The sequence below is a fragment of the Pongo abelii genome, chromosome 20, assembly GCF_028885655.2.
Source record: "Pongo abelii isolate AG06213 chromosome 20, NHGRI_mPonAbe1-v2.0_pri, whole genome shotgun sequence".
In the NCBI taxonomy this organism is placed as follows: Eukaryota; Metazoa; Chordata; class Mammalia; order Primates; family Hominidae; genus Pongo; species Pongo abelii.
The window spans coordinates 3613127-3640539 of record NC_072005.2 but is presented as its reverse complement, the minus strand read 5'-3'; the positions used below and the strand labels follow the sequence as shown (position 1 = coordinate 3640539).

Sequence of the window (27413 nt, the reverse complement as noted above, 5' to 3'; positions counted from 1 at the left end):
GGTTCAAGTGATTCTCCTGCCTCAGCCTCCTGAGTAGCTGGGACTACGGGCGTGAGCTCCCGTGCCCCACTGACTCCATTCTCAAAACAGCTCCTCCAGGCTGGGTGCGGTGGCTCAGGCCTGTAATCCCAGCACTTTGGGAGGCTGAGGCAGGTGGATCACCTGAGGTCAGGAGTTTGAGCCCAGCCTGGCCAACATGGTGAAACCTCGTCTCTGCTAAAAATACAAAAATTAGCTGGGCCTGGTAGCGCTCGCCTGTAGTCCCAGCTACTCAGGAGGCTGAGGCAGGAGAATTGCTTGAACCCGGGAGGTGGAGGTTGCAGCAAGCCGGTATCACACCACTGCACTCCAGCCTGGGTGACATGAGACTCCATCTCAAATCAAACAACAACAAAAAACAGCTCCTCCAATCTCATCTCACCCAAGTTCCAGTCCAACATCCTTGTCTCAGGTCCCATCTTGACTCCGGCCACAAGCCTGATACCTGACCAAGCCCTAACTCCCAACAGAGGCCCCAAACCCCAGCTGGGCCTGCACAGGGTCTGTGGGGCCCCCTGCCCCCGACCCACCCACACCGCGACAGTACCTGATCTTCCGCCGTCCAGATGGGCCGCGTCTGCTGCTCTCGAATGATGGCCTTGAGCTCCTGGTACCAGGTGTCACTCGTGCCATTCAGAGGGATGGTGGCTACAGGGAGGGGACATTAGTGTGCGCAGGAGACTCAGACCGGGGCCCACCCGCCTACCCGGGGACACCCACCCCCCCACCTGTGAAGAGGTGGCTGCTGTGCTTCCGCAGCTTCTGGGCTTGTGCGTAGAGGCGGCGGGTGCTGCGGCGGGAGGCAGGCGCCAGCCACTGGCGCAGTGCCTTCAGGGCCGGCCGGCTCTCGGGGATGAAGAAGACCACGATGGGGTAGTACTGCACATAGTTGAGGCGCTCAATGGCGGAGGGGGTCACATCCAGGAGCGCATGCTTGTCCTGGGCCAGGCCCGCGGAGGTTGGGGTGAGGGGGATTGCAGCAGGTAAACAGAAAGAGAAAGATGGAAAGATGAAGAGTCTGAGGTCAGAGTGGACCCCAGCCTTTCACATCCACAGGCTAGCATGTTGGGGATGGGGTGGTAACAGCCCAGGCCACAGCATCTTGGGAGGCAGAGAAAGAAAGATGGAAAGATGAAGAGTCTGAGGTCTTTGTGGACCCCAGCCTCTCACATCCACAGGCTAGCATGTTGGGGATGGGGATGGTAGTAGTCCACGTCACAGCATCTTGGGCATCAAAGCCCCAACTTGAGTCTCTCTGCCTCTGCCCAGGGCCGGTTGCTGTTTGACTCCAAGAAGCCCTTGTCTGTCTCAGGCCTCCTGCCTCACAAAGCCTCCGAAAGGGGCTCTATGGGAGACTGCACTTGTGGGGTGTGGGCTGAGAACAGGTCAGGACATTCAGTTGGATGCCTAGGCCTCGGTTTCCCCCATTCATGAAATGGGACCCGTAGCAGGACCCGGCTTACTTTTTCTGCAATCATCCGCACAGTGTCCAGTTTGATGATCTTGGAGGGGCTGTCGGTCCTGGACACAGTCTCTGTGGAGGGGAGAGAGGACCTGCAGCTTCAGGAGGGCAGCCCCCGTCCCCTCAAATTCATCTCTACCTGCCCCTCCCCTGCTCAAGAAGCCACCATGGCCCCCCGTTGCCATGGAGAGAAATCCTAACAGCAGCAGCAATTCCTATTGGCCAAGTGCCAGGCACTGCACTCACATCCCCTCCTGACCTCAGCCCTCTCCTCCTCCTCAGGAGTGGGTGGCTGGTACTGGCCTATATGGCAGGTGGGGAAGCTGAGGCTCAGAGACAAAAGGCCACTTGCTCAGGGTCGCAGGGTCAGAGGCCTGATGCTGAGCCTGAGCTGCAGCCCCTGGCTGTCCCAGACTCAGTCCCAACTCCAGGGCTCTGTTCAGGCTACGACCCCACAGGAAGCTCCACTCTTGCCCCTATCTGTCTTCTAGGACCTGAGAGGAGCACTGCTTCCTCCAGGAAGCCCTCCTGGATTGTATGAAGTTTCAGGAAGGAGATACAGCCTGGCATGGAGGGGTTCAAGGAGGGAGACATGACCTCATCCCCCCTTTTTGTTTTTGTGGTTAAAGACGTAAAATTGGCCGGGCACGGTGGCTCATGCCTGTAATCCTAGCACTTTGGGAGGCTGAGGTGGGTGGATCACCTGAGGTCAGAAGTTTGAGACCAGCCTGGCCAAACGGCAAAACCCGTCTCCCCTAAAAATACAAAAATTAGCTGGGCATGGTGGCACGTGCCTGTAATCCCAGCTACTAGGGCGGCTAAGGCAGGAGGATCACTTGAACCTAGGAGGCAGAGGTTGCAGTGAGCCGAGATCCTGCCACTGTACTCCAGCCTGGGCAACAGAGCAAGACTCCAACTCAAAAAAAAAAAAAAGAAAGAAAAAGAAAGACATAAAATTTGCATCTTTTTTAAATTAAAAAAATTCTTTTTTCTTTTATAGAAACGTGATTTTGCTATGTTGCCTAGGCTGGTCTCAAACTCCTAGGCTCAAGTCATCCTCACATCTTGGCCTCCCAAAAAGTGCTGAGATTTTAGATGTGAGCCACCACACCCAGCCAAAATTTGCAATCGTAACTATTTTTTGTTTTTTTGTTTTGAGACAGGGTCTCCCTCTGTCACCCAGGCTGGAGTGCAGGGGAGCGATCTCTGCTCACTGCACCCTGTGCCTCCCAGGTTCAAGTGATTCTCGTGCCTCAGCTTCCTGAGTAGCTGGGATTACAGGCATGCGCCACCACGTCCAGCTAATTTTTTGTGGTTTTAGTAGAGATGGGGTTTCACCATGTTGGCCAGGCTGGTCTTGAACTCCTGACCGCTGTGCCCAGTCTCCTAGTGTATCTTGTTTCTTTCTTTTTTTTTTTTTTTTGAGATGGAATCTCACTCCATCACCAGGCTGGAGTGCAGTGGCGTGATCTCGGCTCACTGCGACCTCTGCCTCACGGGTTCAAGCAATTCTCCTGCCTCAGCCTCCCGAGTAGCTGGGACTACAGGCGCCTGCTACCACACCCGGCTAATTTTTTGTAATTTTAGTAGAGATGCGGTTTCACCATGTTAGCCAGGATGGTCTCGATCTCCTGACCTCGTGATCCTCCCGCCTCGGCCTCCCAAAGTGCTGGGATTACAGGCATGAGCCACCGTGCCTGGCCAATTGTTTCTACAGTTGTTAATTTGGAGTCTTCTCCAGGGACCTTGCCTGTCCTGTTCACTGCTATCTCAGAAGATCAATAAACTTCTCTTAAACATGTAACAGGTGGCACTTTGCCTCAATTGGCAACGGCTACCTGGTGAACTGTGTTAAGAAGGATTTGGAGGTTCTATCCAGACAAACGGTGCCGAGATGGATTGAGGATGTCTGGCTTGGGTATGGGAGGGGGCACTGGTGGCTCATCTGCTTCATATTTGCCATCAGTATTCTAACTCTGCCCCCACCCCCCACAAAAAAACAGTTGTGAAACGATTCGCCAACGAGGTTTCCAGGGAATCTGGCTTCTCACCTGCGATTTCAAACTGGTCAGGCATCTCAGCAGTCAACTTCTGCATAGCAATGTCGGCCACGGGTCCCAAGATCACTACCGGGCGCTTGAAACTGGCTGAGGGGCAGAGACACAGTGAAAGAATCAGGGTCCCATTTGTGGCTAAAGACTGCCAGTGTCAGGCCGGGCGCGGTGGCTCAAGCCTGTAATCCCAGCACTTTGGGAGGCCGAGGTGGGAGGATCACGAGGTCAGGAAATGGAGACCATCCTGGCTAACACGGTGAAACCCCGTCTCTACTAAAAATACAAAAAAAAAAAAAATTAGCCGGGCGTGGTGGCAGGCACCTGTAATCCCAGCTACTCGGGAGGCTGAGGCAGGAGAATGGCGTGAAACTGGGAGGCGGAGCTTGCAGTGAGCCGAGATTGCGCCACTGCACTCCAGCCTGGGCACACAGCAAGACTGTGTCTCAAAAAATAAAAAAATAAAAAATAAAGACTGCTAGTGTGTTGTACAAACCCCTCCACTTCCTTATAGTAAACAGCCTATTTAGCCAGGACCATAGCTGCCCAGCCAAAGACTACATCTCCCAGTGTCCCTTGCAGCTAGGATGGCCATATGACCAAATACTGGCCAATGGAACACAAGCAGAATTGATGTGTGCATTTCTGGGTTCTACCTTCAAGGGCAGGAATAAGCCCTTCCTGCCTCCATTCCCTTTCTCCCTGGCTGTAGGGTCTCTTTTAGTAGTTACACATAGCTAACTCATAGGTCAGCAAACTACAACCTGAGAGCCACATCTGGCCCACTGCATGTGTTTGTCAATAAAGTTTTATTAAAACACAGTCACAGCCATTTGTTTATGTCCTGTCTATGGCTATCTTTGAGCAGAGCTGAGTAGTTCTGCCAGAGACTAGCCCACAAAGCCTAAAATAGTTACTGTGTGATCCTTTGCAGGAAAAGTATGTTGACACCTGGCCTACCAGATACACCATTTTACCACTGAAGAAACAGTCACAGAAGCATCTTGAGGGGAGAAAAGTGGCAGCCCAGGATCTCTGCAACTTAATCCTTCTCTTTCTCCCTTTCCTTCTTTTATTTTATTTACTTTTTTTTTTTTTTTTTTTTTTGAGACAGAGTCTCGCTCTGTTGCCCAGGCTGGAGTGCAGTGGCGTAATCTCGGCTCACTGCAACCTCCGACTCCCAGGTTCACGTGATTCTCCTGCCTCAGCCTCCTGAGTAGCTGGGATTACAGGTGCATGCCACCATGCCCAGCTAATTTTTGTATTTTTAGTGGAGATGGGGTTTCACCATGTTGGTCAGGCTGATCTCGAACTCCTGACCTTGTGATCTGCCCACCTCGGCCTTCCAAAGTGCTGGGATTATAGGCGTGAGCCACCGTGCCTGGCCTATTTACTTATTTTTTGAGACAGAGTCTCGCTCTGTCACCCAGGCTGGGGGTGCAGTGGCTTGATCTTGGCTTTCTGCAACCTCCACCTCCCAGGTCCAAGTGATTCTCCTGCGTCAGCCTCCTGAGTAGCTGGAATTACAGGCACGCACTACCATGCCCGGCTAATTTTTGTATTTTCAGTAGAGACAGGGTTTCACCATGTTGGCCAGGCTGGTCTCGAACTCCTGAACTTAGGTGATCCACCCACCTTGGCCTCCCAAAGTGCTGGGACTACAGGCATGAGCCATCATGCCCGGCCTCTTATTCTCCCCTTCTTCCAGGCTTCCTGGCCATATTTTTATGCTTTCACTGGCTGGGGATAGAAATTAACTGTTGTGGGCCGGGCGCAGTGCCTCACACATGTAATCCCAGCACTCTGGGAGGCCGAGGCGGGCGAATCATGAGGTCAAGAGATCGAGACCATCCTGGCCAACATGGTGAAACCCCATCTCTACTAAAAATACAAAAATTAGCCGGGCGTGGTGGCAGGCGCCTGTAATCCCAGCTACTCAGGAGGCTAAGGCACGAGAATCGCTTGAATCAGGGAGGCGGGGGTTGCAGTGAGCTCAGATCACGCTATTGCACTCCAGCCTAAGAGCAAGACTCTGTCTGAAATAAAAATAAAAATAAATAAATACATAAATCAATAAATTTGAGGTAGAGATGTAGTCTTGCTTTACCACCCAGGTTGATCTGGAACTCCTGGCCTCAGCGATCCTCCTACCTTAGCCTCCCAAAGTGTTGGGATTATAGGCGTGAGCCACCACGCCCGGCCAAGACGGTGCCTTTTAGAGGCTGGATGTTAGTAAACAGGTGCACCAGGAGCTGTGTGTGAGGCCTCCCCAGGGCCCCTCCCGCCCCGGGCCCAACCTTCTCGCAACACCACTCGTTCATAGGGCGGGTAGTGGCCCTGTCGGGTCAGAGCTGAGAGGTCCTCGCGGCTCCGCTGAGTGGTCTTCTTAGCTCCTCGACGAAGACCCCGCAGCCGCCAGAATTCGGCCCGAGCATTGGAGCCCGCGGAGGAGCTGGGCCCGACTCCCACGGCCCTCTGGGCAGCTTCCAGGCTGGCCAGCTGCTCTGCCCTGGGGAGAAGAGGGGATAGTACTGAGCACTGGGGTCAGCAGCATGGTGGCCCCAAAGACGTCCTCGTCCTACCCCTTGGAGCCTGTAGACAAGCCACTTTGTATGACAAAAGGCACTCTGCAGATGGGATAATGATTATGATGATTATTTATTTATTTATTTATTTATTTATTTATTTATTTTTAAGACAGAGTCTCACTCTGTCGCCCAGGCTGGAGTGCAGTGGCACAATCTCGGCTCACTGCAAGCTCCGCCTCCCGGGTTCAGGCCATTCTCCTGCCTCAGCCTCCCAAGTAGCTGGGACTACAGGTGCGCCACCACGCGCAGCTAATTTTTTGTATTTTTAGTAGAGACGGGGTTTCACTGTGTTAGCCAGGACGGTCTCGATCTCCTGACCTCGTGATCCGCCCGCCTTGGCCTCCCAAAGTGCTGGGATTACAGGTGTGAGCCACCGTGCCCGGCCTATTATTATTATTATTATTTTGGGTTTTTTGAGACAAAGTCTTGCTCTGTCACCCAGGCTGGACTCACTACAACCTCTGCCTCTTGGGTTCAAGCGATTCTCCTGCCTCACTCTCCAAATAGCCGGGATTACAGGTTCCCGCCACCACGCCCAGCTAATTTTTTTATTTTTTATTTATTTATTTTTTGAGATGGAGTCTCGCTCCGTCGCCAGGTTGGAGTGCAGCGGCACAATCTCTGCTCACTGCAACCTCCGCCTCCCAGGTTCAAGTGATTCTCATGCCTCAGCCTCCCAAGTAGCTGGGATTACAGGTGTGCACCACCACGCCCAGCTAATTTTTGTATTTTTAGTAGAGACAGGGTTTCACCATGTTGGCCAGGATAGTCTCGATCTCTTGACCTCGTGATCTGCCCGCCTCAGCCTCCCAAAGTGCTGGGATTACCTGGCCTGCAGATGGGATTAAACTGATGCTATTGAGGTGGATGATGATCCTGGGTGACCCAGGGGGCCTGATGTCCTCACAGGGTCTTCACAAGAAGAGGCGGGAGGGTGAGAGTCAGAGACTAGAAGAGGCTGTGCTGTGGCTACGAAGGGGGAGGAAGGGGCCCCGAGCTGAGGGATGCGGCCCCTCTAGACTCTGAGAAAGGTGGAAAATTGGTTCTCTCCTGGAGCCTCCCAGAGGGCCCAGCCCTGCCCATACCTTGACTTTAGTACTTTTGCCCTCCAGAACTGTAAGAGGATGTATGTGTTGTTTAAAGCCACTAAGTTTCTGGGCATCTGTTACAGCAACAACAGAAAGCTCATACCAGCACCAACTGGGGCCCGCCCACAGCCTTTTGTGGACCTCCTGAGGTTGAACCACCAACACTGCTAAGCAGTGATATCGTGCCTATTTATTTATTTATTGAGACAGAGTCTCACTCTGTTGCCAGGCTGGAGTGCAATGGCGTGATCTTGGCTCACTGTAACCTCTGCCTCCCAGGTTCAAGCGATTCTCCTGCCTCAGCCTCCCAAGAAGCTGGGATTACAGGCGTGCACCACCACGCCCAGCTAATTTTTTTATTTTTAGTAGAGACGAGGTTTCACCATGTTGCCCAGGATGGTCTCGATCTCTTGACCCCATGATCTGCCCACCTCAGCCTCCCAAAGTGCTGGGATTACAGGCGTGAGCCACCGCGCCCAGCCCAATCGAGCCCATTTCTAACGGGGAGACTGAGGCTGAAGCAGAAGTGCCCCGCTGCAGGAGCGCACAGTCCCCACCTGCTCTGGTTGGGAATGATGCCCCGCTCTTGCTCCCGCAGGTCACGACCCATGCGCACCGCCAGCCAGTGGCCTCCTCGCGTGTGGCTCTGCCCAGGGCCTGGGTGCAGCGTGTCCAGCACGTGGAAGACGTCGCCACGGGTGAAGCCCAGGCCGGACGGCGGACTGGGCTCCAGCTCAAAGTGCGTGCGGATGTAGAAGGAGTCGCCCACGCGGGACTGCACCATTTTCCAGAAAACTGGGGAGAGCAGGAGGCCACATGAGCTGCCTGGGCTGCTGCCTGATCTGAGCCCTCCCTGCCCGATAGTGGGCCTGGCTGAAGGGAACTCACCCTGGGAGATTTGGGGCACTCTTCCTGTAGGGGCCAGGGAGAGGGATGGAGGGTGCAGAGATGCAGATTAAACCACATCCCTGCACTCACCACCAGGCCACACAGCCAGGTCCTCCCCCTACACACACAGGCACACCCACATCCACGCGCACTCACTGTCCTGCTTCCGCTGCGTCACCAGCTCCATCTCCTCGCCCGGTGGCAGTCCCAGCAGGAACTGCACCGCCTCCTCCCGTGTCAGGTTCTGGAATGGCACGTCATTCACCTGCCAGAAAGCAAGTGCAGCTATAGACAAAGCTCTGGTACCTCCTGGCCGTGCATGAGATCCTGGACCTTCCTCTGGGCAAAACTCAGTTCCAGCTGCTTCCAGAGCTGCTGCCAAGGGACCCAGAAGTTCCCCGAGGGCTTTCTGACTGGGGTATCACCCTATGGCTGTGTGATGTGTGACATAGTCAGCTGGTGGCATTATAAGGATACAAGGGTTTTGACACAGAAACAGGGGCACAGGCACTGCGCTTGTCCTCAGATAACCGAGTCATGGTGGGTTGTCAATATCAAAACATGGGAACAGAGGTCATGGCATGGAGCTCGGTGGAAACTGTGTGAAATGCTCAAAAGAATTCAGACGTAGTCACAGTAGTCACAGGGTCGTGACAGGGACAACGATATATGGACACACAGTGGGTCACAGATGCCTACCACCAGGGTCATGACAGGGACAACAATATACGGACACAGCCAATGGACACAGCCCCCTGCTCTCGGGGTCATGGCAGGGACAGCAATATACAGACACAGCCCCCTGCTCTCGGGGTCATGGCAGGGACAGCAATATACAGACACAGCCCCCTGCTCTCGGGGTCATGGCAGGGACAGCAATGTACAGACACAGCCCCCTGCTCTCGGGGTCATGACAGGGACAGCAATGTACAGACACAGCCCCCTGCTCTCGGGGTCATGGCAGGGACAGCAATGTACAGACACAGCCCCCTGCTCTCGGGGTCATGGCAGGGACAGCAATGTACAGACACAGCCCCCTGCTCTCGGGGTCATGACAGGGACAGCAATATACAGACACAGCCCCCTGCTCTCGGGGTCATGGCAGGGACAGCAATATACAGACACAGCCCCCTGCTCTCGGGGTCATGGCAGGGACAGCAATATACAGACACAGCCCCCTGCTCTCGGGGTCATGGCAGGGACAGCAATATACAGACACAGCCCCCTGCTCTCGGGGTCATGGCAGGGACAGCAATATACAGACACAGCCCCCTGCTCTCGGGGTCATGGCAGGGACAGCAATATACAGACACAGCCCCCTGCTCTCGGGGTCATGTCAGGGACAGCAATATACAGACACAGCCCCCTGCTCTCGGGGTCATGTCAGGGACAGCAATATACAGACACAGCCCCCTGCTCTCGGGGTCATGACAGGGACAGCAATATACAGACACAGCCCCCTGCTCTCGGGGTCATGACAGGGACAGCAATGTACAGACACAGCCCCCTGCTCTCGGGGTCATGGCAGGGGCAGCAATGTACAGACACAGCCCCCTGCTCTCGGGGTCATGGCAGGGACAGCAATGTACAGACACAGCCCCCTGCTCTCGGGGTCATGGCAGGGACAGCAATGTACAGACACAGCCCCCTGCTCTCGGGGTCATGACACGGATAGCAATATACAGACACAGCCCCCTGCTCTCGGGGTCATGACAGGGACAGCGATATACAGACACAGCCCCCTGCTCTCGGGGTCATGACACGGACAGCGATATACAGACACAGCCCCCTGCTCTCGGGGTCATGGCAGGGACAGCGATATACAGACACAGCCCCCTGCTCTCGGGGTCATGGCAGGGACAGCGATATACAGACACAGCCCCCTGCTCTCGGGGTCATGGCAGGGACAGCGATATACAGACACAGCCCCCTGCTCTCGGGGTCATGACAGGGACAGCGATATACAGACACAGCCCCCTGCTCTCGGGGTCATGACAGGGACAGCGATATACAGACACAGCCCCCTGCTCTCGGGGTCATGACAGGGACAGCGATATACAGACACAGCCCCCTGCTCTCGGGGTCATGGCAGGGACAGCGATATACAGACACAGCCCCCTGCTCTCGGGGTCATGGCAGGGACAGCGATATACAGACACAGCCCCCTGCTCTCGGGGTCATGACACAGATAGCAATGTACGTGCACAGCTTGTGGGCACAGACACCTACCCTCGGGGTCATGACATGGATGTCAAGGTTAGAATCCCACAAGCAAAATGAGTAGAAATACAATAAAAATTACCATGACCCTCAGGCAATTTGGCATCACATTGTCACCCAGTCAGTGGGCTTATGACATGGAAAGTGGGGAGCTGTGACTCCATCATGAATCACAACTCACACTGCAAGGTCAAGACACAAACAAGGTCATGAGAGCAAAGTGGGGGTGAGACTTGGTGAGTGAACTCATGCAAGGGACAGGGGATACAGCCTGGGGATGAGATGAGGCAAGGACAGAGATGGGGGGATGATGAGGGGCTGTGGATCCTGGAGGTAGTTATGACACTGTCATGAAGGCAGGACACAGGCAAGGTCATAACACAGACACAGGGGGTGGTGGCACAGAAAATGACTATAAATGGACATGGACATCATGAAAGAATGATCTGTGACCTGACCACACGATTAGGACATACAAGACGGTCATGACACGGTCAACACAGCCATGTCAAGAACAAGAGGATTGCGACCCAGACAAGGTCATGACATAGGCAATGAGGCTATGACCCAGACAAAGTCCTGACATTGATAACAAGGAGATTGTGACATTGATAACAAGGCTGTCACATGAACAAGGTCATATGACATGAACAACAAGATTGTAACCCAGGATGGGCACGGTGGCTCATGCCTGTAATCTCAGCACTTTGGGAGGCTGAGGCAGGTGGATCACTTGAGGCCAGGAGTTCAAGACCAGCCTGGCCAACATGGTGAAACCCTGTCTCTACTAAATATACAAAAATTAGCTGGGCATGGTGGCAGCCACCTGTGATCTCAGCTACTTGGGAGGCTGAGTCAGGATGATCCCTTGAACCCGGGAGGTGGAGGTTGCAGTGAGCCAAGATCACACCCCTGTACTCCAGCCTGGGTGACAGAGCAAGACTCTATCTCAAAAAAAAAAAAAAAACAGTTAGCCAGGCGCAGTGGCTCATGCCTGTAATCTCAGCTACTTGGGAAGCCGAGGCGGGTGGATCACCTGAGGTCAGGAGTTTGAGACCAGCCTGGCCAACATGGCGAAACCCTCATCTCTACTAAAAATATAAAAATTAGCCAGGTGTGGTGGTGGACACCTGTAATCCCAGCTGCTCAGGAGGTGAGGCAGAAGAATTGCTTGAACCTGGGAGACAGAGGTTGCGGTGAGCCAAGATTGCACCATTGCGCTCCAGCCTGGGCAGCAAGAGCAAAACTCCATCTCAAAAACAACAACAAAAAAAATGAACCCAGATAAGGTCAAGGCGCAGAAAAAGAGGTTGTAACTGGACGATGAGGTCATGACCTGGAAGATAAGGTCATGACATCAGCAAAATCATGACACAGCCAAGGGGACACTGAAATGTTCAAATACCCATCTGGGGTCTCAACAGTCCCCAGGGTGGAGCCAAGGGGAGGACTGTAACAGACAAGGGCAGGACCTAGCACACTACACGCCCACGATCAGTGGGGCTGGCCAGCCGCCCCCGGAGCACCTGCAGAATCTGATCTCCCTCCTGGATGCCCTGTCCGTCAGCCGGGCTGCCCGCCTGTACCCCAGACACGAAGATGCCCACGTCATTGCCCCCTGCCAGCCGCAGCCCGATGCTCTTGCCCTTGAGGAAGTGGACCACCCGCGTGTCGGGGCTGTACCTGCAAGGGGAGGCAGAGGTGGGGTCAGACCAGAGTGGGCGGACAGAGGGAGGGCTCAGCATTGTCCTTGGGAAAGCCCCCACCCCCTCCAGGCCTCAGTTTCCCCAAAATCCCCACTTAATGGTCCCACTCAACACAATGGATACAGGCAGGCAGGATTGCGCTGATGAGGGAGGCAGCCTGGGATGTCGGAGTTTCGAGCGGGTGGGTTTTCTTCTGGGATACATACCCACGATCCTCCATGCTCTGACTGCTGGGCACTCTGTAGATGTCATAGCTGCTTTCCCTGGGCAACTCTGAAAGGGAAAAGCCAGTCTCTTTCCCAAGCACACTGGCTCGGTCCAGCCTCCAAACCTTTGCTTTATGTCCTCGTCCTGGAAGGACTGTCACTCACCTCGAGCCCTTCTCAGGAAACCATGTCTCACCACTTAAGCTCAGGCCAACCTCCCCCGGCTCTGCCTGGCACAGCCTTGCTGTCGGGGGTCAGAAATATCAGGGACAGGGGTGCTCAGAGTCACCACCCACCTGCCCGTTGCTCATCTGGTTCCGAGATGGTTCTGGAATCTACTGAACTTTCCCGCCGAAGCCGGGGGCTCTCCCTGGTGGGGAACAGATTAGGAGTGAGGCAGGGGTGGATGTCAAGGGGCCATTTTAAAAAGAATTTTAGGCCGGGCTCGGTGGTTCATGCCTGTAATCCTAGCATTTTGGGAGGCCGAGGTGGGCAGATCACCTGAGGTCAGGATTTCAAGACCAGCCTGGCCAACGAGGTTAAACCCCGTCTCTACAAAAATATAAAAATTAGCCGGGCATGATGGTGGGTGCCTGTAATTCCAGCTACTCAGGAGGCTAAGGCAGGAGAATTGCTTGAACCCAGGAGGCAGAGGTTGCAGTGAGCCAAGATCATGCCATTGCACTCCAGCCTGGGCAACAGAGCAAGACCTTGTCTCCAAAAACATAAATAAATAAATAAACAAAATAAAAATAATTTTAATTTACCTGGGCTGGGCGTGGTGGCTCACGCCTGTAATACCAGCACTTTGGGAGGCTTGAGCCCAGGAGTTCAAGACCAGCCTGGGCAACATAGCTGGGCAATACAGACCCCATCTCTACCAAAAATATGAAAATTAGCCAGTCTCACATGACTCAGTCTCAAAACAAATAAATAAATAGAGGAAAAGAATTTTTTTTTTAAGACAGAGTTTTGCTCTGGTTGCCTAGGCTGTAGTGTTATGACACAATCTCGGCTCACTGCAACCTCCATTTCCTGGGTTCAAGTGATTCTCCTGCCTCAGCCTCCCAAGTAGCTGAGATTACAGGCACCCGGCACCACACCGGGCTAATTTTGGTATTTTAGTAGAGACAGGGTTTCACCACGTTGGCCAGGCTGTTCTCGAACTCCTGACCTCAGATGATCCACCCTCCTCGGCCTCCCAAAGTGCTGAGATTACAGGCGTGAGCCAACGCGCCCAGCCTAAGGCAGAGTTTGATACTAAGAAGTGGGGTGCTGCTGTAACCAACACCTACAAATGTGGACACGGCTTTGGAACTGGGTAATGGGTAGAGGCTGGAGGTATTTTGAGGCACGTGCTAGAAATACAGGACTGCGTCCTCAAGGTTACCCCCAGTTAGAAAGCTACGCCCGCATTCCCCTCTCCCTCTCACCGACTATTCTGGCCGATGGGTGATACTTACACAGGAGAGTCGGTCTGGCTGGCCTCGGGGCTCCGCTGAGCATGCCGGGGTGGTGGTGGGATGTGGGATGGTGGTGCCTGCGATAGCTCTGAGGCGAGGTCCGAGATGTCTGCAGGGGGAGAGGACATCTCATCAGCCATGGTCACACCTTCTGGACTGGACCCATTTTACAGAGGGGCATATCAACACCCCTCTAAACAAAGGGCCCTAGACCAAAGTCAGAAGCGCAGTTAGAAGATTCAGCTCTGGAGCTGGGCACGGTGGCTCACGCCTATAATCCCAGCTACTCAGGAGGCCGAGGCACGAGAATCGCTTGAACCCAGGAGGCAGAGAATCGCTTGAACCTAGTGAGCCCCCCTGTACTCTTGACTTGCTGTGTGGCCTTCGGCAAGTTCCTGTCACTCTCTGAGCCTCTAGGGACCAGGCTCATTGATTCCTCCTTGGCCCTGCCTGGGGCGTCCCACCTTCCCTGCCGTCCATTCAACCTCCTCCCAGGTCCTACCCTCTAGGTACTCACCCTCCAATGGCGAGCTGTCGCTGTCACTGACAGCAGGCGGAATGTTCACCAGGAACTGCCCACGATCTCTCAGCACCAGCAGGCTTAGCTTCCCTTCTGACTTCTCAATCAGTCGCCGGGTGTCGTTCAGTGACAGGTTCTGGCTAGACACCCCATTGATCTGAAAGGGACCAGGAATGAAAGAGCAGAAGTGAGTTGATGAGAGATGGGAGACAGTAGAAACAGCCTGGTGTGGGGGAACTTGAAACAGACAATTCCCCCAGGGGTTGCTAAAAACAGACACTCCCTAAGGAAAGTGTTAGAATTGGATTCCTGCTGTGAGTGGAGACCACACCAAGAATTGAGCACCGAATTCTAGAAACAGAAAATGTTCTAAGAGAGATGGGAAGCACGGGAAAATGAGAAACAGGTTGACTCTCCTTTCCTACCAAAAGTGGAAATTTCTCAGGGGATACTAGGAACAGATGTGAGGGTGACATTATAAACAACTCTCACTGGAGGAGAGGGAGTATCAGATACTTAAAAGATACTAGAAACACACAATATCCTGGGAGATAACTAGAAACAGACATCTAGGGTCGGGCACGGTGGCTCACGCCTGTAATGCCAGCACTTTGGGAGGCAGAGGCGGACAGATCACTTGAGGTCAGGAGATCGAGACCAGCCTGGCCAACGTGGTGAAACCCTGTCTCTACTAAAAATACAAAAATTAGTAGGGCGTGGTGGTGGGTGCCTGTGGTCCCAGCTACTCAGGAGACTGAAACAGGAGAATCACTTGAACCTGGGAGGTGGAGGTTGCAGTGAGCCAAGATCCCGCCACTGCACTCCAACCTGGGTGACAGAGCGACACTCCATATCAAAAAGAAAGAAAAGAAAAGAAAAAAGAGAAGAGAAGAGAAGAAAAAAGAAAAGAAAAGAGAAAAGAAGATAGTCATCTAGAGGTAGATTAGAAACACACAATTCCTAGAAAGAACTTAATGTCGGCTGGGTGTGGTGGCTCATGCCTGTAATCCCAGCACTTTGGGTGGCCGAGGCGGGTGGATCACTTGAGGTCGGGAGTTCGAGACCAGCCTGACCAACATGGAGAAACCCCGTCTCTACTAAAAATACAAAAAATTAGCAGGGTGTGGTGGCGCACGCCTGTAATCCCAGTTACTCAGGAGGCTAAGGTAGGAGAATTGCTTGAACCTGGGAGGGGGAGGTTGCGGTGAGCCGAGATCATGCCACTGCACTCCAGCCTGGGTAAAAGAGCAAAACTCTGTCTCAAATAAAAAAAAAAAAAAAAAAAGAGAGAGAACTTAATGTCTTCTCCAGCAGCACCAAAAACCCATTTCTAACATTTTCCCTTGGGAGGGTTTGTTTTCAGTAACCCTGGGGATTGTCAGTTTCTTCTAGTTTGTTTTTTTCTTTGTATTTTTTTTTTTTTTTTTTTTTTTTTTTTAATAGAGACGGCTATCTTGCTATGTTGCCCAGGTTGGTCTCAAACTTCTGGGCTCAAGCAATCCTCCCATCTCAGCCTCCTAAAGTACTGGGATTACAGGCATAAGCCACCACACCTGGCATTTTATTTATTTATTTATTTTTGAGACAGGGTCTCGCTCTGTCGCCCAGGCTGGAGTGCAGTGGCACCATCACAGCTCAAGCTCACTGCAGTCTTAACTTCCTAGGCTCAGGTGATCCTCCCACCTCAGCCTCCAAGTAGCTGGGACTACAGGTGTGTGGCACCACACCAGCTAATTTTCTTTTTTGTAAAGATGGGGTCTCACTCTGTTGCCCAGGCTGGTCTTGAGCTCCTGGGCTCAAGCGATCCTCCTGCCTCGGCCTCCCAAAGTGCTGGGATTACAGGCGTGAGCCACCAGGCCTGGCTCTGGGATTGTAAATTTCTAGTACCCCCACCAAGTTATCTATTTCTGGTGTCTGCTCCAGTACACTAGAAACACAATTCCTCAGGTGACTAGAAACAGATAACTTGGCCAGGTACGGTGGCTCACACCTGTAATCCCAGCACCTTGGGAGGCCAAGGCGGGCGGATCACCTGAGGTCAGGAGTTCGAGACCAGCCTGGCCAACATGGAGAAACCCGTCTTTACCAAAAATACAAACATTAGCCCGGTGTGGTGGTAGGCACCTGTAATCCCAGCTACTCAGGAGGCTAAGGCAGGAGAATCACTTGAACCTGGGAGGTGGAGGTTGCAGTGAGCCGAGATTGCGCCACTGTGCCCCAGCCTGGGCGACAGAACTAGACTCTGTCTCAAAAAAAAAAAAAAAAGGAACAGATAACTTTTTGAAGACACTGGAAATAATCAGCTGAAAGCAATTTGGAAATCAAACACTAGGAGTCACTAGAAACAGACTTTAAGGGGAAGAATCCAGAAAGAAACCATCCTTTAGGGCAGGGCAGCTCCCCTACACCTGGTGACTGGGTCATTAGCATCCAGTCACCTAGGGTAGGTCCAGGAGTCAGCTGCCCACATGATTCTCTGATGCACATCAAAGCTAGAGGGTATTAGAAATAGACAACCCCCATGGGGATACTAGAAACCGACATTTGGCCATGGATTAGCAGTAGCTGGGGAGAAAGGGGGTTTTATGCCTGGCCATCTGCAACCTTTGAGATACAAGCAACAACACTGAAGGTAAATGGTTTGGGGCCCAGCTCTGCTGTCCTTGCTGTATGACTCCGTGGGACTGCCCACCCCGACCCTGCCTTGGTCTCCCTGCTCTCAGGACAAGAAGCCCAGCCTCACCTGTAGAATGAGATCTCCTTCCTGCAGCCCGTGGTGCCGGGCAGCCAGGCCCGAATCTGTAATGTGCTTGATGAAGATCTGACTGCCCAGCTTGACGCCGAACTCTGTAAGGGGGGAGGAGGGAAACTGAGGCAGGACTCTGGAGACGGGTGCCTGGGAGCATTCTCCTGCCGTAAGGACAGAGTCCAGGTGCGGGCCCTCCCATCTGAACACCTCAATGGCATCATAAGGAGAACGGTGATGTCGCCTGTGGGACCTGAGATCTGATAGTGTCAATGACATCTCCACAGGGTGGGGACACCAGGTCACCGTGCCGCTCATGATGTTGCCATGCACAGGCTAAGGGCATTCTATTGCTCATGACATCGTAATTGTTTCAATTTTTATTTTTTATTTTTTAATGTTTTTCAAGAAGGAGCTTCGCTCTTATCGCCCGGGCTGGAGTGCAGTGGCAAAATCTCGGCTCACTGCAACCTCCACCTCCCGGGTTCAAGCAGTTCTTATGCCTCAGCCTCCCAGGTAGCTGGGATTACAGGTGCACGCCACCACGCCTGGCTAATTTTTGTATTTTTAGTAGAGACGAGGGTTCATCATAGTGGTCAGGCTGGTCTCAAACTACTGGCCTCAAGTGATCTGCCTGCCTTGGCCTCCCAAAGTACTGGGATTACAGGCATCAGCCACCACACTCGGCCAGGTCTCCTCTTATAGGGACCCTGTGGTGACACTGGGCCCCCCAGATCATCCAGGATCACCTCTGAGCTCAGGGTCCTTCACTCTATCCCACCTACTGAGTCCCTCTTGCTAAGTGAGGTGGCCTAAACAGAGGTCCCGGGGATCAGGGCGGGGACATGTTGATAAAATGGTTCTGGGCCCCAAGTGGCTGACAGGTGATATGGCTCAACCCAGCCCAGAATTAGGGACCACCAGGTTCAGAGAGAAAGAGCTAGAGAGAATATAAGAAACACAGCCAGGGAGAAAGGGACAGAAAAGCAGAAAGTGGGCATTTGTGGTGGGGAGAGTAAGGAGCAAGAAGATGCCAGGTGTAGTTGTAGCTTCCAGGCTGGGCACGGTGGCTCACGCCCACAATCCCAGCAAGCGCTATGGGAGGCCGAGGTGGGTGAATCAGCTGAGGTCAGGAATTCGAAACCAGCCTTGCCAACATGGTGAAACCCCATCTCTACCAAAAATACAAAAATTAGCCAGGCATGGTGGCGGGCACCTGGAGTCCCAGCCACCAGGGAGGCTGAGGCAGGAGAATCGCTTGAAACCGTCACCCACCCGACCACGGTGCCCTGTGTCCAGTACCGATCCTGTCCCACCTCCCCGCTCTTCTGACCTTCGCTGTCTCTCCTCTTCACCAGCACCGACTTCACAGGCTTCATCTGCACGTCCTGCCGTGGCAGCCGCTTAAAGCCGGACACCAGGGCCAGCCCGTTGGCCTCAGAGCCACCACCCGGGCTCCTACGCCCATGGCTGCCGGCCCGGCCCCGGCGACCAGGCCTCGGCCGGTGGGAGCGCTCGTCCCAGGAGCGGCCGGAGCCACTGGATGAGTCGCCGTCATAGCCCCGGCCCTGGTCCACCTCCTCCACCCTCTGGGGCCCATCGTCTTCATCCGAGTCCTGGCGCCCTGGGCCAGAGGGGCTGGCCTTGGTGGCGGGCAGGTGGATCCTCCGGGGACGTTTCACTGTCTGTTAGAGGAGGGGACAGGAAGGGTCAGCTACAGGCAAGGGCTGGGGGAGGCTCTGCTGAGCCCCCGGGTGGCCCTGGGGGACACCAGTCTCTCTCTGGGCCTCAATGTCCAAATTGTAAGATGAGAAGATGACTCCTTGCTCTCTGAAGCTTACAGCCCCCACAGCGGCACAACCCAGGCTGGGGTCAGAGACATCGGCTGTGCCAGGGGCTGCCTACTCACGATGTTGGCCATCTTGGTGCAGGTCTTGAGTATCTGAATGGCAAACGTGGAGGTGGCATTCTCCATGGAGACCCCGTTCACCATGACGATGTGGTCACCTATCCTGAGAGAGGAGGGCGGGTCTTACAGAGGAGACTTTGCAGGGGAGACCCTCGTAACAAGCCCTCCCTGGGGAGGGGGTGTCCCTGGAACCTCCAGGTCTACAAGGCCTGGTTCTAATTCATTGGCGTCCCTAGGTTCACAAAGACATTTATCCTTGTGGGCCTCCGTTTTCTCATCCGTAAAATGGAGCCAATTGTAGAACCTACTGTAATCATAGAGTGGAAGCTACATTTTTTTTTTTTTTTTTTTTGAGACAGAGTCTCACTCTGTTGCCCAGGCTGGATTGCAGTAGCACGATCTCAACTCACTGCAACCTCCACCTCCTCGTTTCAAACGATCCTCCTGCCTCAGCCTCCCTAGTAGCTGGGACTACAGGTGCCTGCCACCACACCCGGCTAATTTTTGTATTTTTTAGTAGAGATGGGGTTTCACCATGTTGGCCAGGCTGGTTTCGAACTCCTGACCTCAGGTGATCCACCCGCCTCGGCCTCCCAAAGTGCTGGGATTGCAGGCATGAGCCACCGCGCCCGGCCTTGAAGCTACAGCTACACCTGGCATCTTCTCACTCCTCGCTCCCCACATCACAAATCCCCAGTTTCTGCTTTTCTTTCCCTCTCTTCCTGTCTGTATTTCATATTTTCTTTCTAGCTCTTTCTCCCTGAACCTGGTGGTCCCTAATTCTGGGCTGGGCTGAGCCATATCACCTGTCAGCCACCTGGGGCCCAGAACCGTGTTAACAACGTAATTCCAAGAAGCATCAAACCCTCAAACACTCGATGGTTTCCAGGACTTCATGTTCCAAAAGGGTTCTGGGGCCACTATGACCCCAAGAATTCCTGTGAAGGACCAGGAAGTACCTTAGGGAAGTGAGGCCCAAGTCTCTGACAATGTCCTACTGCCAAGTCCGAGCCCGGTGTTGACAGAGCTGGAAAGTGCCAGGCACTTTCCAGTCTCCTTGCTTTGGCTCACGAAGTTTTCTCCTCACCTCACTTTCTTCTTTTTTTGAGACAGATTCTCACTCTGTCACCCAGGCTGGAGTGCAGTGGCGTGATCTCGGCTCACTGCAACCTCCGCCTCCCGGGTTCAAGCAAGTCTCCTGCCTCAGCCTCCCGAGTAGCTGGGATTACAAGCACGTGCCACCACATCCTGCTAATTTTTGTAATTTTAGTAGAGACGGGGTTTCACCATGTTGGCCAGGCTGGTCTCAAACTCCTGAACTCAGGTGATCCGCCCACTTCAGCCTCCCAAAGTGCTGGGATGACGGGCGTGAGTCACCATGCCTGGCCTGGTTTCTCCTCTCCACGTGCCCTCCCCCTGCCAGAATCCAGTTGCCTGGATACTCACTGTAGCCTGCCCTCCGCCGGCCCTCCGGGTACCACGTCAGACACAACCACGGATCCACCGGGCCGGTCTCGGCCTCCAGAGATCGCAATGCCAAAGCCCCGGCGGGGGTCCTAAGAGAGGAGGAGGGGAAGGAAGAGCTGCTGTTTCCCCGAGGGTAAAGGGTCTCCCCTCTATTGAGCTGGGCCTAAGCCGCCATACTCTCCGGCACCCAGACAGGGCAAGGGAGGCCTCACCTTGGACAGCGTGGCTGTGTGCTGTTCCCAGATGGTCAGCTCCTCCATGTCAGCCACCTGGTTGAGGGGAACGGGGAAGACGGGCATGAGGCCACACAGGTTCATCCGAGCACTTAGGGGTCCCCAGCCCAGGGTGGGGAGTCCAGCTCTGACAGGCCTGTGGTTGGAGCCTGTGACAAGTTCCTGCCTCTCTCAGGGCCTCAGGTTTTTTTGTTTGTTTTGTTTTGTTTTTTGAGACAGAGTTTGGCTCTGTCGCCCAGGCTGGAGTGCAGTGGCACGATCTCAGCTAACTGCAACCTCCACCTCCCGGGTTCAAACGCTTCTCCTGCCTCAGCCTCCCAAGTAGCTAGGATTACAGGGGTGCACCACCACACCTGGCTAATTTTTGTATTTTTAATAGAGATGGGGTTTCACCACATTGGCCAGACTGGTCTTTAACTCCTGGCCTCAAGTGATCCACCCACCTCGGCCTCCCAAAGTGCTGGGATTACAGGGTTGAGCCACTGTGCCTGGCCTCATTTTGTTTTTTTGAGGCGGAGTCTCACTCTTTTGCCCAGGCTGGAGTGCAGTGGCACGATCTCTGCTCACTGCAGTCTGCCTCCCAAGTTCAAGTGAATCAGCCTCCTGAGTAGCTGGGATTACAGGTGCCTGCCACCACGCCAGGCTAATTTTTTTTTTTTTTTTTTTTTGAGATGGAGTATTGCTCTGTCCAGCCTGGAGTGCAGTGGCACAATCTCGGCTCACTGCAAGCTCCGCTTCCCGGGTTCACGCCATTCTCCCGCCTCAGCCTCCCGAGTAGCTGGGACTACAGGTGCCTGCCACCACGCCCGGCTAATTTTTTGTATTTTTTTAGTAGAGACGGGGTTTCACCATGTTAGCCAGGATGGTCTCCATCTCCTGACCTCGTGATCCGCCCGCCTCGGCCTCCCAAAGTGCTGGGATTACAGGCATGAGTCACCATGCCCAGCCACACTGGGCTAATTTTTCTATTTTTAGTAGATACGGGATTTCTCCATGTTGGCCAGGCTGGTCTCAAACTCCTGACCTCAACTGGTCCACCCACATCGGCCTGTCAAAATGTTAGGATTATAGGCATGAGCCACGGTGCTCAGCCCAGACTCAGTTTTTCATCTGCAAAATGGGTCTAAGTCAGTGGCTCTCAAACAGGGATAATTCTGCTTCCCCCTGCGGACACTGGGCGATGTCTGGGGACATGTGTGGTTGTCACGACTTGGGGGAGCTCCTGATATGGAGTGGGTGGAGGCCAGGGATGCTGCTCAGCACCCTGCAGTGCCTGGGACGGCCCCACCCCAGAGAACAATCCGGCTGTGAATGTCAGCAGTGCCAAGGGGGAGAGACCTGGTTTAACTGAACTGAACAGTAGCAGGGGTAGAGAGAAAGCAAGTTCTTGGTCCTTCTCCCTCTGGAAGGTCTGGCTCAGTTCCCTGGAGAGGATTGAGCCAGGCCTGCCAGGGAGAGGGAGCAGAGTGACCTCACTGTCCCTCCAACACCCACATGCCAGGCGCAGTCCTGCCTCAGGGCCTTTGTACCAGCCATGCTCTCTGCAGGGAGCGCCTTCCCCATATCCCTCACCCTCCTTCAGGGACTTAACTTAAATGTCACCTCCTTGATGAAGTCACTGCTGACCACCCCGTTTAGAACTGTAACCCCCTCCTGACCACAACAGACCACCTTATCCCTCTCTCCCTGGTGTATCTTCCTCCACAGAACTTGCAACCCGGCCAGGCACCATGCATCACGCCTATAATCCTAGCACTTTGTGGGGCCAAGGCAGGCGGACCACCTGAGGTCAGGAGTTCGAGGCCAGCCTGGGCAACAAGGTGAAACCCCATCTCTACTAAAAATACAAAAATTAGCCAGGCGTGGTGGTGCGCACCTATAGTCCCAGCTACTTGGGAGGCTGAGACAGGAGAATTGCTTAAACCGGGAAGGCGGAGGTTGCAGTGAGCCAAGATCGCGCTCTGCACTCCAGCCTGGGCAACAAGAGCAAGACTCCGTCTCAAAAAAAAAAAAAAAAAGGCTGGGTGCGGTGGCTGACGCCTGTAATCCCAACACTTTGGGAGGCCAAGGCAGGCAGATCACCTGAGGTTAGGAGTTCAAAACCAGCCTGGCCAACAGGGTGAAACTGTGTCTCTACTCAAAATACAAAAAAAAATTAGCCAAGCATGGTGGTGGGTGCCTGTAGACCCAGCTACTTGGGAGGCTGAGGCAGGAGAATGGCTTAAACCTGGGAGGTGGAGCCTGCAGTGAGCTGAGATCGTGCCACTGCACTCCAGCCTGGGCGACAGAGCGAGACTCCGTCTCAAAAAAGAAAAGAAAAAAAAAGGAATTTGCAACCCTTGGACATTCTCTAGATTTTTAAAGTCTACTCACTATCCACCCACACCCTCTAGAATATCAGCTCTAGAAGGCAGAGATTTTTGTCTTTGTCCACAACTGAGCCCTCAGTTCCCTGCCTAGAACAGTGCCTGAGGGATTCAAGTGCAGCAGGGATTCAAGAAGAATTTGCTGAATGAATTAATGAGTGAATGAATGAAGCACTTCCTTTGTGCCAGGTGCTTTACATGTACTATCTCTTCTTTTTTTTTTTTTTTTTTTTTTTTGAGACGGAGTTTCGATCTTGTTGCCCAGGCTGGAGTGCAATGGCGTGATCTCGGCTCACTGCAACCTCCGCCTTCCAGGTTCAAGGGATTCTCCTGCCTCAGCCTCCCAAGTATCTGGGACTACAGGCATGCGCCACCATGCCCAGCTAATTTTTTTGAATTTTTAGTAGAGACGGGGTTTCACTATGTTGGCCAGGCTGGTCTCGAACTCTTGACCTTGTGATCCACCCACCTCGGCCTTCCAAAGTGCTGGGATTACAGGCATGAGCCACCACGCCCGGCCTTACATGTAACATCTCATTTAATACATTCATCAAAGGTGCATTCAGTTATCCCCATGTTACAGATGAGGAAACTGAGGCACAGAGCCGTGAAGTCCCCCCTCCCACACTTTTTTTTTTTTTTTTTTAGACAGGGTCTCACTCTGTCACCCAGGCTGGAGTGCAGTGGTGTGATCGTGGTTCACTGCAGCCTCAAACTCCCAGGCTCAAGTGATCCTCCCACCTCTGCCTCCCAAGTAACTGGGACCACAGGCGCACACCATGATGCCCGGCTAATTTTTTTTATTGTTTGTAGAGATGGAGTCTCTCTGTGTTGCCAAGGCTGGTCTCAAACTCCTAGGCTCAAGTGATTCTCCAGCCTCAGCCTCCCGAAGTGCTGGGATTACAAGTGTGAGCCATTATGGCTCACTGCAGCCTCGAACTCCTGGCTTCAAGCAATCCTCCTGCCCCAGCCTCCTGAGTAACTGGGACTAGAGGTGCATACCATCATGCCCAGCTAATTTTTTAACTTCTATTTTTGTAGAGACAGGAGGGTCTTGCCGTGTTGCCCAGACTGTTCTTGAACTCCTGGGCTCAAATGATCCTCCCACCTGGGCTTTCCCACTTTGAAAAAAAAAAAAAAAAAAGCTCTGTTGCCGAGGCTGGAGTGCAATGGTGCCATCTTGGCTCACTGTAACCTCTGCCTCCTAGGTTCAAGAGAGTCTCCTGCCTCAGCCTCCCAAGTAGCTGGGATCACAGGTGCTCACCACCACGCCCAGCTAATTTTTGTATTTTTAATAGAGATGGGGGTCTCACCATGTTGGCCAGGCTGATCTTAAACCCCTGACTTCAAGTGATCCGCCTGCCTCGGCCTCCCAAAGTGCTGGGATTACAGGTGTGAGCCTCCGCACCGGGCCGATTCTGTTATTTTCAGGTGCATGGCATGAATGAGAACACCAGACTCAGGTGCAAGGTCACCTGGCCACGCCTCCACCCTCCCTTCCCTCCTGCCAGCACACACCATGCCCTGCTCACCAGGCAGGGGACAGGTGGAGGGAGGGGGGAGGGAGTTTGTAGAAGTGACTCCTCCTCTTCCCCGGGGCGGGTTTTCTAGGCTTGGCACAGTGGGTGTGTGATTCCCTCTGCCCAGGCACCCCCCATTGGTGCACTCCAGTGCCTTTTCTTATAAGCTCCAGCGTCTCTAGGGAGGCCAGCATTCCTGATCTCCAGGAGTGGGAAGGCGGGTGGAGGGGAGAGAAACAGAGCAGAGGGCCGGGCTCTGCAGTTCCTAAGGAGCCAGGGCAGCACTCAGGACTGGACTCAAATCCCACGTCTGCCCACCTGTGCTAGCTATGGCAGGGCCTCTCCCAGCCTCAGTCTCCCCATCTGTGAAATGGCACTGCTGCCCTGTCTTCCAGGGATGTGGTTTGGGAAAAGGGTACAGATTCAATGCATGAAAAGCGAAAAGCAGAAGGAGCCTTGGGGAGGTGGCAGCCAAATAATGACTTTCTCCTTTGCATAGTTTTTGTTTTTGTTTTTGTTTTTGTTTTTGTTTTTGAGATGGAGTTTTTTGCTCTTGTTGCCCAGGCTGGAGTGCAATGGCGTAGTCTCGGCTCACTGCAACCTCCACCTCCTGGGTTCAAGTGATTCTCCTGACTCAGCCTCCCGAGTAGCTAGGATTATAGGCACCCACAACCACAGTCAGCTAATTTTTGTATTTTTAGTAGAAAAGGGTTTCACCATGTTAGCCAGGCTGTCTTGAACTCCTGACCTCAGGTGATCCTCCTCCCTCGGCCTCCCAAAGCTCCCCTCGTCCGTGCTGGCTGCGAGCAGGCGCTTGATGTGGACCCATTCATTTCATCCTCAGAATGACCTTAGGAAGTGGCATGGTTACTATTCCTACTTTAGAGGTGAGATTAAAAGGGGCCCAGAGAGGTTCAGTAACTTGCCTGAGGTCACACAGCACAATGGTGAACTTTGGCAGCCTGCCCTGTTCTCTGGCTCTTTTTTGGTTGGTTGGTTGGTTGGTTGGTTAGTTGTTTGGTTTTTGAGACGGGGTTTCACTCTGTTGCCCAGGCTGGAGTACAGTGGCTCAATCACAGCTTACTGCAGCCTTGAACTCCCAGGCTCAAGGGATCCTCCTGCTTCAGCCTCCCAAGTAGCTGGGACCACAGGCATGCACCACCACACACAGCATTTTTTTTTGTTTTTTTGTAGAGATGGGGTTTTGCTCTGTTGACCAAGCTGGTCTCAAATTCCTGGGCCCAAGCGATCCTCCCACCTCAGCCTCCCAAAGTGTTGGAATTATAGGCGTGAGCCACCGCACCCAGCCTCACTCTTGCTCTTAACCACCAGACTACAGTGGCTTTCTGATTATTTACTCTTTTTCTTCTGAGCTTATTTTTCAAAACTGCATCTTTTTTTTTTTTTTTAACCTGCTTTGATGTTATACTTTGTGTCATTAAATGGCCTCAGGGCTGGGCATGGTGGATTCTGCCCATAATCCCAGCACTTTGGGAGACCGAGGCAAGAGGTTTGCTTGAGCCCAGGAGTTCACGACCAACCTGAGTAACATAGTGAGACCCTCATCTCTACAAAAAAATACAAAAATCAGCCGGGCATGGTGGCATGAACCTGTGGTCCCAGCTCCTCGGAAGGCTGAGGCAGAAGGATCACCTGAGCCCAGGAGGTCGAGGCTGCAGTGAATTGTGATCGTGCCACTGCACTCCAGCCTGGGCGACAGAGCAAGACCCTGTCTCAAAAAAAATTTTTAAATGGCCCCAAGAAATGTGTATTTCCTGACTTTAAGAGACAGCCCTGCCCGGGCGCGATGGCTCACGCCTGTAATCCCAGCACTTTGGGAGGCTGAGGCAGGCAGACTACAAGATCAGGAGATCGAGACTATCCTGGCTAACATGGTGAAACCCTGTCTCTACTAAAAACACAAAAAATTAGCAGGGCATGGTGGCGGGCGCCTGTAGTCCCAGCTACTCGGGAGGCTGAGGCAGGAGAATCACTTGAACCTGGGAGGCGGAGCTTGCAGTGAGCTGAGATTGCGCCACTGCACTCCAGCCTGGGTGACAGAGGGAGACTCCGTCTCAAAAAGACAGCCCCAGGGAACCAGGGCCCCAAAGGTGGAGAGGGGCGAGGGAGTCCAGGTGGTCCAGGCTTGTCCCAGCTTGTGCGGGTTCGTCTCCATGGAAACCAGAAGCTTTGTCTAAACCCTCCAGAGCTCCGCAGTGCCTGAGGGATTAAGCCTAACCTCACAGCCCACCTCATCTTAGTTCACCTCCAAACCTTTACCCCATCTGTCCCCTGAATCTGGGACATGTTTCACGGGATTTCTGCCTGGCTGGCCCCTGCCACTGAGGTCTAGGCTCAAATGCCACCTCCTCAGGAAGTCCTCCCTGACCACCTAGCTAACCAGTCTTCTCTGATCCCCTATCACTCCTGCCTGTTTTATTATTAGTATTATTATTATTTTGAGACAGCGTGTCACTCTGTCGCCCAGGCTGGAGTGTAGTGACACAATCTCCGCTCACTGCAACCTCCGCCTCCCGGGTTCCAGCGATTCTCCTGCCTCAGCCTCCCGAGGAGCTATAATTACAGGCGCCCACCTCCACACCCGGCTAATTTTTGTATTTTTAGTAGAGATGGGGTTTCACCATGTTGGCCAGGCTGGGCTCAAACTCCTGACCTCAGGTGATCCACCTGCCTCGGCCTCCCAAAGTGCTGAGATCACAGGCGTGAGCCACCGCGCCCAGCCTGTTTTATTATTTTTTATTCAAGGCATCTAAAAATCATCTTTATTCTCTTTAACCATTAGTTGGTATGTTTCTGGTCTTTCCTCTTAGGCTGTGAAAGGAGACATGTCTGTCTCTCTGGCTACTTAAGACCCAGGTGATCGGCCATCAGCCTCCTTTCCAGGCCTCGAGTGCTGGTGCTGGACTCCCTGGCAAACTCC

General features: G+C 53.5%; 1 protein-coding gene across 1 annotated transcript in view; it reads right to left on the bottom strand.

Annotated features, from left to right (window-relative positions):
- Nucleotides 1-27413, bottom strand: part of TJP3 (tight junction protein 3) — a 32372-nt gene that overhangs the window by 3361 nt on the left and 1598 nt on the right. The window contains exons 2-18 of the mRNA XM_024237557.3: nt 20566-20622; nt 20333-20442; nt 18887-18989; nt 18311-18662; nt 16975-17078; nt 14229-14388; nt 13712-13820; nt 12545-12618; nt 12249-12315; nt 11863-12019; nt 8273-8381; nt 7786-8023; nt 5850-6061; nt 3553-3648; nt 1503-1573; nt 768-978; nt 587-687 (exon numbers count right to left, since the gene is read on the bottom strand). Coding sequence (XP_024093325.3) covers nt 587-687; nt 768-978; nt 1503-1573; nt 3553-3648; nt 5850-6061; nt 7786-8023; nt 8273-8381; nt 11863-12019; nt 12249-12315; nt 12545-12618; nt 13712-13820; nt 14229-14388; nt 16975-17078; nt 18311-18662; nt 18887-18989; nt 20333-20442; nt 20566-20622 — 2331 coding nt within the window. The remainder of the gene's footprint in view (nt 1-586; nt 688-767; nt 979-1502; nt 1574-3552; nt 3649-5849; nt 6062-7785; nt 8024-8272; nt 8382-11862; nt 12020-12248; nt 12316-12544; nt 12619-13711; nt 13821-14228; nt 14389-16974; nt 17079-18310; nt 18663-18886; nt 18990-20332; nt 20443-20565; nt 20623-27413) is intronic.